The sequence below is a fragment of the Papaver somniferum genome, chromosome 8 (assembly GCF_003573695.1).
Source record: "Papaver somniferum cultivar HN1 chromosome 8, ASM357369v1, whole genome shotgun sequence".
In the NCBI taxonomy this organism is placed as follows: Eukaryota; Viridiplantae; Streptophyta; class Magnoliopsida; order Ranunculales; family Papaveraceae; genus Papaver; species Papaver somniferum.
Window position 1 is genome coordinate 97377416 of NC_039365.1, and position 16577 is coordinate 97393992.

The 16577-nt window shown below is 34.0% G+C and overlaps 1 protein-coding gene across 1 annotated transcript; it reads left to right on the top strand.

Moving 5' to 3' along the window:
• Window positions 1-3358: 3358 nt before the first annotated feature.
• LOC113305820 lies at window positions 3359-8002 on the top strand. The gene is made up of 4 exons (XM_026554818.1): window positions 3359-3619; window positions 4075-4533; window positions 7484-7714; window positions 7865-8002. The coding sequence occupies exons 1-4, from the start codon at window positions 3359-3361 to the stop codon at window positions 8000-8002; spliced, it is 1089 nt and encodes a 362-aa protein (XP_026410603.1).
• The last annotated feature ends 8575 nt before the right edge of the window (window positions 8003-16577 follow it).

The following is a 16577-nucleotide window of genomic DNA, read 5'->3' on the forward strand; positions in this document are numbered from 1 at the left end:
AGGTTTGCAAGTCTATTCTGAGATTTGTAAGATTCTTTTCGTGTTGTCCTTTATTTTTTAATTCTATTTCATTTTTGTGACAAAAAGGGGGAGAAATATATGGAGTAAACAAGTGATACTGTCATTGATTTTATATTAATTGGTATCGCTAAGGAAAAGAACATTGGTGCTTGAATATTATATCTAACGAAAGAGTGAAAGCACATACTAAGGGGAGTAACATGTCATATTGATTGTATAACAAAGACTTGCAGATTGAATATCTACCTATCTTCCTAAGGGGGAGTATTAGCTTTGTTATTATAATGTCAACAGCGGCATTTTCAAGGATTGAATGTAAGCAGGTCTACTGTGTTGTTGAATCGGGAATCAAGCGGAGTGTAATGAATTCTTGTAATTTGTTTATCCATATGATGTAAGAGTTTTTCACTAAAATTGAAAAAGGGGGAGATTGTTAGAGCATTGCTCGGTTGAACCCACCAGGCGTTGGTATGTCAAGTTTGGTTGTCATATTTTAGTGAATCAAAACTCATGTTAAGAGTCGCTTGATTATGTACTAGAGTTAAACTTCGTATAGGTTAGATTGAAAGCATTAGGATATGAGACATTACAAGTATTGCGAAGTCTTGAACATGTGAAGAATCAAGGAGCTACAACAACAATAATCATCCTTCCACTTGAGGTTGGTGATATTTGACTTGAACTGTTTCATTCCCTAACGTATCTTTCAAGTCGTGCATGTTGAAAACATAACTGCAAAGCATATTTGAACTCTAGATAGACATAGTATTAAGGAATACAATACGAGGTTTATTGCTTAACCATTAAACTTTGTAGATAAGACATCACCATAATCATTTGAATGTTATTGTGATTATGTTTGGGTATAAGGTGAGGATTTCATCCTAGGGAGCAATGTTTACATGTGTTATAAGGAAGTAAGTTCATAAACTTGTTTGTGCACCTAAAAGGAAATTGCCATGAGTTATTGGTTTTGTTATTCATTGCATATCTTATGAACAACCAATATGTGTGATAGAGTATAACCGATCACAACTTGTTGTGTTCTTGGTAGAACTATTCACAAAGTCCTGACTTTTGTATTGGTATAACTTTTATTAGTAAAACCAATCTTAAGTAATCACCTGGTATGATCGGATTGTGTGTGCCTTAGGGAAAGGGAACCGATCCTTGTTGGGGATAGGGAACCGATCCTTGTAGGGGGAGGGAACCGATCCTAGTGAGGGAAAGGGAACCAATCCTAAGAAGTGCAGTGCAATAGGGAACCGATTCTTGTATGGGGTGCAACAACGTTTATAACAGAGAAGGGAACCGATCCTATGGACATGTGCAACACATATGAGTTTAATACCATATATATGTGGGGAACCAATCCTAGTACCTAGTCAACCGGATCTTTGGAAATCTAGTGTGACTATGCGTAGTACTCACATGGAGGTAGAACCGTAAACCCATGATTGTGATTGAATGTTGGTTTGATCAATCACATAGTTCTTGAAAGTCAGATGAACCAATTCTAAACTTGTTTCGAAGTGTGGAAAATCGGTTTCAAGGTTGTAAGTGTGAAAGAGAACTTACAAAGTAAAGATGTCGACAAACTTTGAACACGTGTTGTGAATGTTTATTTCTATAATTGTTCAAAGATATTCCTTAAAGGCTAAGGGAAGAGTATCCCAGGATCGAAACATAAGTAAGTTAAGAATATTTTAATTAAGGTTATTAATTTAACTTTATAGGGAAATTATGGAATTAGTAATGTGCATTTAATAATTAGATTTTCCGAGAGATTTCGATTGTTATTTTTGGACAGAGTATTTCCAGGAATTATGAAAACCGAATCTGTGCATTTATGAATATCTTGAGACTATTTTCGTTTTTGGAAATTCCTTGGTGTCCAAACTTCCTTGTCTATAAATACATGAAGTTTGCCTATCTAGCAAGCTAATCCTTCGTAACAACAGACTTCCTATTTTGTCTTTGTTACTGGTGTAGCCTCCTACCGGAGAGGAGAGTAATCTAATTAGGTGAAATCTCTTATGGCCGTTCGTTTTAAAGTCTTCTTTGGGATTGAGAAGCTCTAGCACGACCCGTTGGTGGGATAATTTCGGTTTATCTTTGTTTTCGATTGATTTGATTGACTAACGGTGGTTGAAATCTGATTGCACATGGTTTATTTATTCTTGAGAATCTTCTCTTCTGATATAAGATTCACTCAAACTAGTTTAGAGTTTCGACAGGGATCTTTAGACTGTTGTTATTTCTAAAGACGATCTTGTGATAATCCATTGTTAACAAACTCCGTTCTGTGCGTGATTGATCACAAGAGATTCAAGTGATTGTGTGCAGGTGTTTATTGAAGATTTAAGAAGATTTGAAGATAAAGAAGATATTGAAGATCTGACTTGGGTTTTATAATCTTTGGTGTGCACAATACTTGTTTGGGAAAAGAGGATACACTTAATAATCGGTTTATCCTTGTGGTAGATTGGATTGATTAATTGAGCAGATCGGCATCAACACGATTTTTCGGATTAAAGGTGTTGTTGGCTTAATCTTAACCGATTACCTTTTGGTGATTAAACATAAGATAGATCTAGACCCGACGAAGGAGTTTATGTTAAGATAAACGGAAGAGCCTTTGTCTGACTCATATCACTTGGTTGAATAGAGTTGATACCAAACAGATTTCTTGTTTCTTTACTGTTTGGAATACGAACCAAAGGGATTGTTCCAAGTACGTGACTTATTCACAAGTCGGAAGCGTGGGAATACAGGCGGAACTAGGTAAATTATATAGTTAGTTACTTGGTATCAACTATACGAAGTTAGGTGTAATTTTGTGTAGCGGCTTAATCCTGAGAGTATTCAATTCTGGGCTAGGTCCCTGGGTTTTTCTGCATTTGCAGTTTCCTTGTTAACAAAATCTTGCCGTGTCATTTACTTTTATTTTCCGCATTATAATTGTTTTATTATAATTAAAGTAAATTACACAAACGTTAATTCCTATTTACTTGATAAGCAATCCTATTGTGTTTGGTTAAGTCCGAACCTTTATATCAAGTAAACATACTTCGTTGTTGTATTGTCTCGATCTCGTCATAGACGATCACACGAAGTGTGAACCGATTAGTTTTACTGTCTCGACTCAGTCCATAGACAATCACTTTCGCAGAAAGGACTTATAAGTAGGAAAAGTTTTATCTTGAGGTATATTTGGGTACCCTCGCCTTTTCAATAACTGTAACAATAAGGAAATGGTGCAAGTAATTATAGTTCTGTTTTTAATCCATTGGTGGAAGACTCAATAGTATCAAATATAATAACCCCTCATATTCAAATGAATAGTGGTAGATATAATGCTCTAAGTCAAATTGAGCAAAAAGAAGAAGATGAATTGAGTGTTGATGAAAAAATTATAGTTGAGATAGAACCTCATATGCTTATTCAAATGGCAGAAGTCACTGAACTAGAAAAAAGTGAAGTGAAGTTTGTGGATGCAGGATCAGGAAAGGTCACTACAGAACCAGTACAATTCAATTCATGGACTTCAGTGGTGAATTCTTCTGGGAAAAAGAAGACAGAAAATTCAGTAAATTCAGTAAGTAACACCTCTCCAAATATTAAGAATATTTCAACAATTACATCTTCCAAACAAGTACCAATTAAATATAACTTTAGAAAAAATGTTGGAAAGGGAGGTCCAAACCTCCATCCAAAACCATGAAAGTTCTTTATTGGAACATTAGGGGTCTTAGAAGAGCTAGGGCCCAGCAAAAATTGTTTAATTTAGTCAAGAAATTCAATCCAACATTACTTTGGGTTGCAGAGCCAAAAATAAAATGTTCTTCTTCTTTTTGTAGTAAACTAAATATGCCTGGTATGCAGAGTATGGTTATTCATAATGCTTCAGTTAATCACAAAAGTAATATATGGTTGTTTTGGAGTAACTCCATAGTAACTCCTTCAGTTGTTTCAATAACAAGTCAAATGATTACATTGGAAGTGGGTAATGTGTTAGTATCTTGTGTTCATGCTCATGTTAAAATGGTGCAGAGAAGATTTTTGTGGTCTGAGATGCAATTGATTAGTGATCTAAAAAAACCTTGGTTAATCGTTGGTGACTTTAATGCAATTCTTAGAATGGAAGAGAAAGTTGGCGGTAATTCTCCCTCAAGAAGATCAATCTTAGATTTCAGTGAATGTATCGACACTTGTCAACTCATACAAGCACCTAAAGTTGGATTGGATTTTTCATGGTCAAATTGTAAGCATGGTAGTAAAAGGATATTATGTAACTTGGATAGAGCTTTCTTTAACATGGGATGGTTGCAAATGTATGGAGATTGGGGTTACAAAGTAGGTATTAGAGTGGTGTCATATAATTCACATTTAATGAGAGGATGTGAAAATGTTCCTAGGCCAAAAAATGTCCCTCTAAGATTTCAAAAAATGTGGTTGGAGCATCCTGATTTTATGAAGATGGTTGAAGATAGTTTGGCTGAACCTAGAGGTGTAAAACATGCCGGCCCGGCACATCCTGGCACACAAAGTCGCGTGCTTCACGTACCATGTGTCATGCTGTGCTGTACCAACGATTTAAACGTGTAGTGCCGAGGGCACATCACACAAATAAACGTGTTGTGTGTGTCGTGCTGGCACACGTGCAATAAACAATTTGAAATCACTTAATGTATGCATTAAGTCGGACATTATCACGAGAATTTAAATAGACAACATATCATTTGAAATTATTTCAAATAAAATTAACAAGTTTGTTCAATAAAAAGAAATAGCCCATCAAATATAAAATTGGATTATTGTCATGTAAATTATTGTTCTAGTCATATATAAGTGACGACATTATAACAACGATATTGAAATATATTTTCCAAATATTAAGGCATATATAGGTGACGACATTATAACAACGATATTGAAATATATTTTCCAAATATTAAGGTATTATATGTGTGGTTATAAATAAGACATCATAAAATGTCAAAAACTATATAGAATAGTGACTCTTTTATGAAATATACAAAAAATGTGATGTATTATGTCTTTTTATATGGTGTATTTATGCATGCTATGACGTGCTTTCTTAACGTGATGTGCTGGGCTGGGCCACGTGCTTACCCGTGTCGTGTGTTGTGCTACTGTGCCGATTAGGCTAACCCAGCACAACCCATGAAACTAACATGTTGGGTCGTGCTAGGCTAAATCACGTGTTGTGTAATACCCTATATTTCTAGTTACCTTTCCGGGTCGGATTTTAATGAGTTAGTTTAAATTATTATTTATTATTCCTTTGCCTAATTGGGTTGCTTGAGCAAGAATATTAAGGTGTGAATATAATCACCTAAATAGGAGGAAAATAAAGAGACATTTATGATTTAAATTAAAAATAATAATAATGAAATGTGTATTAATTGGTAATATTAATACAGGTTTTATAATAAACATTTGGAAAAAGAATTTTAGAGATCCGAAAACTAAGAATGAGAAGAAGAAAGAGATGGAGTTAGAGTTTTTAGAGAAGAAGGCTATGGATAATCTAGAGGAGATTATATCTAACCAAAGTTAGAATGCGAAACCCTTTCTTTTTTAGGCGTTTTTCCTTGTTGTTTATTTTATGTGATTTTGTATTGTTGTGATTCGGTAATTTATTTGAATAAATATGTACTTCTTGTTGATGATCAGACTTCCTTATTGATAGAAACCATGATTAGGTATCTCTTGTTAAAATTTGAGAATTTTCCAATGTAAATTCACCGTTGAATGTTTCTTGTAATTTGGATAATAGTTTCTGAAATTCTGGACAGATTTGTTTTGCTGTAGTTTTGATGTTCTTAGGAAGTCTTAATGATATTAAAATTATTTGAGATCTTAATAAAAGTTGTAGATTTTGAATTTATCTATCACTGTGTTTTGGATTGGGTCAATTTCAGATTCTTATTAAATTTATCATGAATTGTTTGGTAATGATATGTAATCTGCCCAGCTTTTAGGATGTCATTGTAAATTCGTCAACTTTTGTTTGAACCGTTGGTTTGGTGTGAATTTTGGGTATGTTATATAATAATGTGTCAAGAATGTTAATGTAAAATTTGAGGATGATCAGATAAAGTTATCACCATGAAACATATAATGTAATATGGTTGCAGTTAGTTTGTTTGATTAAATGCTTGAAAAAAATTCATGTTGTTAAGCCATGGTTGCTTGTGTTGTATGTGAAAATGATTTAAGAATGGAAATGATTTCATGTTTTTCCATTAGATGAAATGTGGTTTCATGTTAACGGCGGGTAATTATCCCCGGGAGTTAAATGGCTAATGATCTCCATGGGAACTTGTGTTTCCCGACCATCGATGGAGGATGTCCATGCCGACAAACGATAGGTGGTGTACAAACCAAGGTTTTCGTACTGTGAATGAAACGGGTAATGATCCCCGAGAGCAAATGGGTATGATTCCCATATGAACTTTTGTTCCTGACCATCAATGGAGGTTGTCCGTGCCGATAAACGATAGGTGGGTGTACGAATCAAGGTTTTCGTACCGTGAACTCATGGTTTGAGGTGACTTATAAATATGTGAATAATGTGTTCGAAATCTAAATTAAATGGGTTGTTGGAAACATAATCGGTGTTATGAACTCATTTGTGAAATTCAAATGGATGAATTGTTGTTGTGAATTGATGAGTTGAATCCTAAATGGATGATTTGATAAATGATTTGTTGATAATAATATAAATGTTGTGAACTCATTTTTGGTTGGTGACAATATTAATATGTGAATGATGTGTTGAAACTTAAATGGATGATTTGTTGATAATAATATTAATGTTATGAACTCATAGACTGAATTCCAGATTGGATAATTTATCGAAAATATTGTTGGTATTGTGATTCTTGAATATATCATGGACTCGTTGAAGTTGTACCATGTTCTTGTCATATGTTTTTCTTTGCTAAAAATGATTATGTTTGCGCATCTTTAGAGAATTGGTAATGCATTCTACTGAGATGTCATCTCACCCCAATTGACATCCTTGCAGATTTATTAGATTTGCGCATCGAAAGCTAGGAATGAGTAGCTTAGTGATTTGAATCTTTTTATTGTATTGATTGAAATGTAATTTGAAATAATAAGTTTGCTGGAATTGTTGTTACAAATGATTAGCAAATTCATATGTTTAAATTCATATTAGAAAGTCTAAATTATATTTGTTGTGAAAAAAAAAGAAAAAGATTAACTAAGAGAAATATTTCCGACTCGTAACGCTTCGAGTTCGGATCTGCATATGGGTTTGATCCTGGTCCGGAACTCGCGGTGTTACATGCTGGGCTTAGCTGGGCTCAGAATTTAGCGTGTTGTGCTGGGCTGTGCTCGTGCTGGAACATACCAATTTACACCTCTAGCTCAACCAATATATGGAGATCCATGTTATGTTTTTATGCAGAAACTTAAGAGACTTAAAACAGCTGTAAACGAATGGAATTGGAAAGTTTTTGGTAATGTACAAGTTAAGATTAAAGAAGCAGAAAATTTGGTTAAAGAAAAAATGTTGGTTTCAGATAGTAACCCTCATGATGATAATGCTCTCTGTGAACTGGTGATGGCTCAAAATGAACTGAATTCAGGGGAAGTTCAACACAGTATCATGATGAAGAAAAAATCAAGAATTCAATGGGTAAAAGACGGCTCTGCAAACACTAATTTTTTCCAAACAAACATTAAAATAAGGCAAACAAAAAATATGATATGTGAATTGGAAGATGATGAGGGTAATTTTTAAGCTCACTAAGACAAAATTGCTGATATTTTAGTTGAATTCTTTCAGAAAAGGTTTCAGTTTCAAGAAGTCAATATCAATGAGTCATTATTAGATGTGATTCCTCAGTTAGTAACAGAAGAAGATCAAAATATACTTGACATTGTTCCAAATGCATATGAAATTAAGAAATCTATATGGAAATGAATGCATATGAAGCACCAGGGCCTGATAGCTTCTCAGGTATTTTTTACAAATCTTGCTGGGAAATCATTAATAAAGATTTTTTGGAAGCTATACAATATTGTTGGAGGACAAAATACATACCAAGAGGCCTCAATTCAAATTTTTTGGTATTGTTGCCCATGACTCAAAATCCTAAGAAGCCAAATCAATTTAGACCAATTGGTCTAAGCAATTTCGTCTTCAAAGTATTCACTAAAATTTTATCAACAAGAATGAGTGGTTTGATGGGTAAGTTAGTCTCATCTCAGCAAGCTGCCTATATTAAAGGTAGAAATATACATGAGCAAGTGATGTTGGCTTCAGAGTTAGTCAATGAAATGAGACATACAAGAATATGGGGAAATGTGGGTCTTAAGCTTGATATATCACAAGCTTACGAATCAGTAAGCTGGAATTTTTTGTTTCAAGTTCTTAAAAAATATGGTTTTTCAGAATCTTGGTGTGCATGGCTTCATGTGTTATTCTCTTTAGCCAAAGTATCTGTTATGGTCAATGGGGGTCCAAAGAGATTTTTCTCAATGGGGAGAGGATTAAAGCAAGGAGATCCACTTTCTCCCATTTTGTTTGTTTTAATGGAGGAGGTGTTAAGTAGAGGTCTAACCAAGCTTGTTGAAACAAGAAAACTTCAACTAATGGTAATTAAAAAAGGAATTTATCCTACTTGTATGTTTTTTGCAGATGATGTGTTCATCTTCAGCAATGGCTCAAAAAAAAGTTTAGTCTCTCTACTCAGCTTACTCAAGTGCTACCAAGATAGTTCAGGTCAATTGATAAATAAACACAAAAGCAAGTGTATTGTGGATGGGTGCACTCCTCTCAGAAAAGCTCAAATATCAAGTTTATTGTAAATGTAACTTACTTCTTTTCCATATAAATACTTAGGAGTTATTCTAAAACGTGGGATAGTCAAAAGTGACACAGTATGGCCAATGGTGGAGATGATGGAAAGTTATTTGGCAGCATGGAAAGGCAAATTGCTATTCGTTCATGATAGATTGGTACTTATCAAGTCAGTTCTCTGCAGCATTCCCATTTATAATATGGTTGTTTACAAATGGCCAAGTTCTATCATAAAGATTTGTGAAAGAATCATAAGTAATTTTCTATGGACTGGAGATAGTGAAGAAAGAAAGTATGATACTTTGCATTGGAATAAGGTTTATACTCCTTATAATGAAGGTGGCTTGGGTATTAGAAGGTTGATGGCCACTAATAAAGCTCTTTTGATGAAGATGATGTGGAAGTTACTTAACTCAGAAGAAGATTGGGAAAAAAAATTACAGCCAAGTATAAGGATAAAAATGAAGTATGGTGCACTCAATGGAAGTTATCTTCTATATGGCCAGGATTAAAATGGGCTTGGATGGAACTCAGAAATAATGTAAGATGGTGTATTGGTGATGGAAACAAAATTTCAGTTTGGTTTGACACTTGGGTAGAAGACAGGCCTTTAATTGACATATTTGGATACAATGCCACAGTGCAAAACAATATACATCTTAAAGTATAAGATATATTGGTTGATGGTGAATAGAGAATTCCTACTGAATTACAAGGTATGATTCCTTCTTCTTTACCTTTAGTGAGTGGAGGAAATGACATGGTTGTGTGGAGTGGAGATGTGAACTACTGCTGCTGCTGTTGAAAAAATTAGAATCAAGGAACCTAAAGTGCATTGGCCCTCTCAGATATGGAAACCATTTTTGCATCCAGGAATTGCCAGCAACATTTGGAAGATACAACAAGGAATTTACACATATGATGAAAAGATGGTAACTAAAGGCTACTCATTAGCTTCCAAGTGTTGCATCTGTAAAAAAGATCAAGATAGTATGAACCACCTTATCTGGATATGCATTTTCAGTACCAATATATGGCAATGGTTAGTGCAAATCTTTAACTTCCAAGTACCTTCTTCACTTTCTGATATTTTATAGTTTGCTAAGCATAAAAGTCCCTTTGTTAAGCAAGTTTGGATTATATATTCATGTACCATATTAAGGGAATTATGGTTTCAGAAGAACAAATTGATTCATGAAGGTATTCATCCAAATCTAGAGTGCTTTAGAAGAAGAATTCTGAGCCTTGTGTTTTATGGAAGTTATAGAATGACTGGTGCAAAATGGATGACAGATTATGATACAAATATCCTTCACTTTTTCAAGCTGGAGCAGAGAAATATTAAAAAATATTTTATAATGGAATGTCAGTGGAGAAACCCAAAGGTGGGATATACTCTTTTCTGTTGTGAGGGAGTAGCAATTGGGGATCCTGGTGCAGCAGGATATGGAATAATTGCTAGAAATCACCAAAGTCAGGTCATTGGTACTGTTTCTGGAGGAGTTGGAATAGATACAAGTTTCATTGCTAAAGTCTTGTTAGTAGTGTGTGCCACTGAATAGGCTATAAAATGCAGTGTAGCAAGATCATCATTATAGCATCTAAAAAATCAGTAATGGAGAATTTCAGGAAGGGTGTAGTTCCTTGGTATCTAAGGAATAGATGGTTACAAGTAACTAGCAAGTTAGATGACATTCAGTATGAAGAATGTTACAAGGCAAGGAACATGTATATCTCAAGGAGTTACTATCATACATAAAGGGAGGCCATCATCTTTAGCTCAAGTAGAAATGCCACATACAACATACTACAGAGATTGCTTGTAAAGAGTAATTCATCTCAAAGATCTATATTGTCTCTGTAAAAAGTATGTCTTGGTTTTGATTGTTGGGCTCTGTCCTTATTGGGCCTCGTCTGTAATCTTTTAATTTTTTCTATTTTGGGTCTGCCCTATAACTTTTTAATGGGTCAGTCCTGTAATTTGGTTTTTTAGTTCCTTTATCAATAAAAAAAAAGTGATTTAACAAAAAAAAAAAAGATAGACCATTGCAATCCTTATTATTCCATGATCATATCTTGTGTATTGCATTACTTTCATGAGATTATTTATATTATATTCATGAATATTGATTAATGCCTTTAACATTTATGTTATTGATGCTTATTCAAGATAATACAAATGTTTTGGATATTTAATTTCGTAATAATACAAAATACTTCTGAAGAACTTCAAGAGCTCTTGATTATTGCCCATAGTGTTCATTATTGTTGCTTGTTCTTGTATATAATGAAGTAAAATCTATTGTTCTTCTAATTAACCTTCTTCTCTCTTATAGATTTCTCATATAAACCTATTTTATCATATTTTGAAGTCTTTGTCAACGTTTATGACAAAAGAGATGAGAAAGTTTAGTGGAAATATTACTTTCATAACTGGCAAACTTAGTAGTCCTAAATCTATAACATATGAAGTATAACGTGAATTATCTTATTAGAAGGAGGGTTAATGTGTGAATGTTAAACATGTCTTTGTACATAAAAGACTAAAAATTAAGACGGATAATATACAATATGAAGTACGTAAAGCCTTATTAATTAATGTGGGTATAAGGTACTACTAGTGATGCCAAAATCGAGCAAGAGTTTAAGTTTGGTTTTTAGTTACTATTTCAGAAATAACAACTTAGAGCTAAATGAAGAAATCTATTTGAATCCAAATAAGAATAAAATTATTATTATAATCAAAACCTCAGGATTGAAAAAAGTCATATGTTGAAGTTGTTGAAAATTATCAAGTTATATGGTGTATGAGCTTAAGAGAAAAATATTTGTAAAAGTTAATTTTACTGCCAAAAATTAACAAAGGGGAGAGATTCTTTAAAGCATGTCTCAGTAGACCCTACATGCGAAGGTAAGCCATATCAGGAAAATTATCATTATCATCCAAAAATATCTCGAGTTATTGTAAGTTTGTTTCGTCTAAAAGTTTAGGTCTTATAGTCTTAGGTTAAAAATTTATCATTATTGGTGGTTGTAAATATTAAAGACTGAACATTCAAGAAATCCGACCTTACGATTAATCAAAATCACTATGTTTTCCAAGTAATTAGATATTAACTATACGCATCTTAAGTGATTTTTCTAAGTCTTACTTTCTCAGTTTAGATGAAATTCTTATTAAGAATCCATATAAACATGTGAGAAGTTCGCCTTGAAATTATATAAAAGAATATACACTATGGTTCAGGGTTTTAGAACTGTGTACAATGATGGTTCGTAGCGGCTAGGTAGCCTTTGAACCTATAAGTGTAGTTGGTATTCAATAACACTCAAGACTTAAACCATGATTCACAAGCTCAAGAGATTTTGTGAAAAAGTTGTCTTAGAAGTGTAAATGACAGTTGTAGCAAAGCTAAACATGTTTGTAAAACAGTTCGTGAGCTTCAGCTTATTTCAAAACTGGGTAGGTATGCGTATTGTGTATGCATAAATATATGAAGTTAGAGAACTTAGGATGCAAGGGTATGCACACCGAGTATGTATACCTTGGCCGTTCAAAAACTCAGATCCCAGGGGTACGCGTACTTGGTATGCGTATCTTCCTTCATTCTCGAACTCAAGACCTGTACGTGTACTGGGTATGCATACCTCTCCTAATTTCTGAACTCAGATCAACAGGGTACGCGTACCTACCCTGTTTCCAGAATTCAGAATTTTGTGAATAATTTCTTTAAATGGTTTGAAACTTTCCCACTGTCCATCGATAATGAATATCATTGCTTGGGAAATTTCCAAATGATCAACTTGAAAGAAAAATAGTTCGTGAACAATAAATTTTTCTTAACCAGGATTGTTAAGGATCTAAAAAAATCCATTGCTTAAATTATATTTCGAGAAGTTTATCAATACAAGCTTGACCTGAAATTTCTTTTTTGTAATATTAAATATACTAAAATCATTCCACATAGTTTCATAAGATAGAATGGTAAATTCCATGAGTAAATAGGATGTTTCAGTCTTCACATACCTCATGTTGATGAAGTTCTCGTAAATATCTTTGTTGATTCTCCAGTCTTTAATCTTCGAGAGTTATTCCATGATGTCTGATACTCAATTACCATACTTTAATCCTAGTCTGGGGCTTGACTTTAGTAGATTAGAAATCAATATATAGTTTTGTGCATTTAACATTGACAACAAGCTTGAGATAACAAAACTAGCGAGTTCGACCAAGAATTGATCTAACAAGAGGGATTCCTGTATATGTGCATGCGCATGTCTCTTGTTTATACGAGACTACGGAATGCTTCATTTGACCAGTGAATCTCGTGTGGATGTTACTATAAATTAGTCGAGAACGCATTAATTATGGAGCATACATAACCAATATAACTCGTGGGGATATACTATAAATCAATTAGGAGGCTCATAAGGCTCCAGTCGTGCTCATGAGACTGAGACACAAGTAGTGCATATTGGAGATCTACGTCTCGCTCCTGCTCATGGAATTATCCATGGATGCGTCATGTGGATGATGAGCAGACATGGAAAGTATATCTCGCATGGATGTACTAGGAACTGTGTCTATGAGGGCCTGAGACCCGGAGCTTACTTTTGTTTATGAGGCTAAGTAGTAACCGAGAGATGAGTTTTGCTCGTGAGTCCGAGAGCCGAGTATAATTCATGAGACCGAGACTTTGAATTGGGCCTATGAGGCTAAGTTTTGTAGAGAAACTCGAAATGAACCTTAAAATAATTATTTTTCTGCTGGATTGAACTATTCTGGACTGGTCCGGGGTTATTCTACTAGTTGATAGTTTTCCTTGTTAGCAAATTAGTCCATATGTACCTTATATTCGCATTATATTGTTTTATTCTTACAATATCAAATAAAAATCGTAGTAGTTAATACCTTTGCATTCTCTAGATCTTCTCTATTTACTTAAGATCAACCAAGATTGTATTAGATAGGTTGCATAACAAAAGTTGGCGGTGTACGTATGCTCGCCTTTTCAAGTTTTGTTACTTTTGGTGCACGTTAAGTCATTGATTCTCGCTTATAAAAAAAAAAAAAAAACACCAATTTTCAGGACAAAGTCGCTAAATATCTTTCATGAGAAGATACTGAAAAATGTCACATGTTATTGCCGTATACTACATATTTTATAGAAGTCTTAACTAACAGTCAAAGTATGAAATTAGTAAAACTTTTTTTTTCCATAAAAGAGGATAAAACCTCAAACTTACAGAGATAACAGACGTCTTATGATGAATTCGTTGGGGTTCATAACTTGTATATTCCAGTTTTAAATATCTAGAAAGTTCATAATGGCTAAAAGACTTTCACCTTTCCAATTATTTCGGATGGTGAATCTATTACAAAAAAACTGACAGATTTACTGCCCAAATGATATTGTATCTACTTGTTAAGACAAAATCCATAACTTTAAAATTCATTCAAAGTGTGAATTGTTTTCAAAGTCCGAGCTTTGTTTGAATTTTTTTTCTCTAGATTTAGCATACATTCCTATTAGCAACTTTAGAGTGGGTTGCAAACCACTTTGGAAAATGATATGGTAGCCACTCATTTCAACTGCCCATTGAAAAGCCTCCCCAGCTCCTGTCACTTCTAATTGTTCTCTGGTAGTACAGCTTCTCCAGCTACCTCTAGCTTCAATGGTTCTACCTGCAAAATCAATCATTGTTAGTCCAATCCCCGAACTAGGTATAGGATCATGCATTGATAAAGCTACATTTATCGTTATTTCCATGTATCCCAAAGTATCCTGAGGTTGTGTGCTAGTAATAACCAAAGAATCATCATTAAGTGGGTTGTAATATAAAGTTTGCATGATATTATAGTCTTTTCTATTAACCCACATAAAACTATTTATGAATTTTACTATCCTCCCTGTTGTTACAGCACTATTTTGAATTTTCTTTTTGAACACCCTATCACATCTTGCCTTCCAAACATGCCATGTTACAATGCTACAGAAAACCTTCCATTCCATTCCATTATTTCCCTATCTCTTGGAGTAAACCAACCATTTAACTAATCATGAAAAGTGTCAGCACTTTGCATTACATTATCAATGTCAAAGTTAAGATGCATCCCTACCTGTTTTGTGAAATTACATTTCATAAATAAATGAGTAAGAGATTCCTCCTCTATACTACAAAGTTTGCAGCAGACATCTATTTCTGGTATTATGGCAGCAACTCTCACACTATTTGGAAGTATAGAGTGTGTTGCCTTCCAGATAAAGTTTTTGATTGAGGGAGTTATTTTCATTTTCCGTATTTTTCTCCATTTCATGTTAGTTCCTCCTACACAATTTATATTTTTATATAAAGATTTAATAGTAAATTACATGTGTTGTTTAGAGTCCACTGAGGTATATCTTCTAAACCATTGTTAGGAATTTGTATCTTCCTTATCTTGTCTGCAGTAGTACGGTCGAAACAACCTGCTAGTTTTGTTAAATCTCATGTTTTATTAGCTGTAATCAAATGACAGACTTTAGTGATACCTACATTCCCTGTCCTAGTAATGTTTTCGGTTGGTTTAACATCTGAAATCCAATAATCATCCCATATATCTTGTCATGACCCTAATCTTAAACCTGCTTAGCCAATAAGATTATAGCCCAAACCTAAAGTGACAACATATAGATCATCGGTCTTAAGGAATATAATTACATAAGGTAAAACAAAACTAATTCCCAAGCACTTTGATACTTTATAGATGAAACTCCCAAAAGATATTATATATATATATGTGTGTGTGTGTGTGTGTGTGCGTGTATTGTATTACAAACAACAAGAATTCATATATATATGAAAGATACAAAAACGTTCTTAATTGGCTACCGGTTTAAACTACGGAAGCGGATGTCTTCAAGTACACCATATCTTCGGTAAACTGAAACTGAAGTGGGAAGAAGTGAGCACATCATCCCAACGTGGTGCCCATAGGAAACATATAACTTTCAAGTAATCACTAACATGCTTCATAGTTCTAAAGAATATAAATTGGAAGAAAAATAAGAAGAAACTAATCACACAACAATTTATGCATCACGAAGCAAGTGTCACTCTAACCTCGCCAAACTCATTGGAGAAGACGACGCGAAAGCAACCATAATCAATAATAATAACATCGTCCACACAGAGTGCCCATAAAAACCATGATTCAGAATATTACCATCAAGATCAGAAAGTTAGACAAACAAGTATAATATGCACACGAGTGATTTCAACCAAATAAAATAGTATATATAATATTGCTGACGGATACTACACTTCCCTATTAGATAATATTTCCTACGAATACCATACCGCCCTATTATCTTAGTAAACATAAATAATATTGCCGACGGATACCACACCGCCCTATTATCAACAGGAATAAATAATATTGCCGACGGATACTACACCGCCCTATTTAACTTAGCAATAAGTTGTGGGTAGACCACAGACACTTCTTGCAGAGGAATCACACACGCATATCAAACACACATACTCATTCATTTTACAAACAAAAAGTTCACAGATATAATAAACTTAATGATTACAAGAAGGTTACATAGTTCCCACCTGTTTAGATGACTAGCCATGCCTGCCTCGAAATCCACCATCGACTGGTTTATCCTTTGAATCGATTTGTTAATAAAGAGTAACTTTTTTCTGCTTC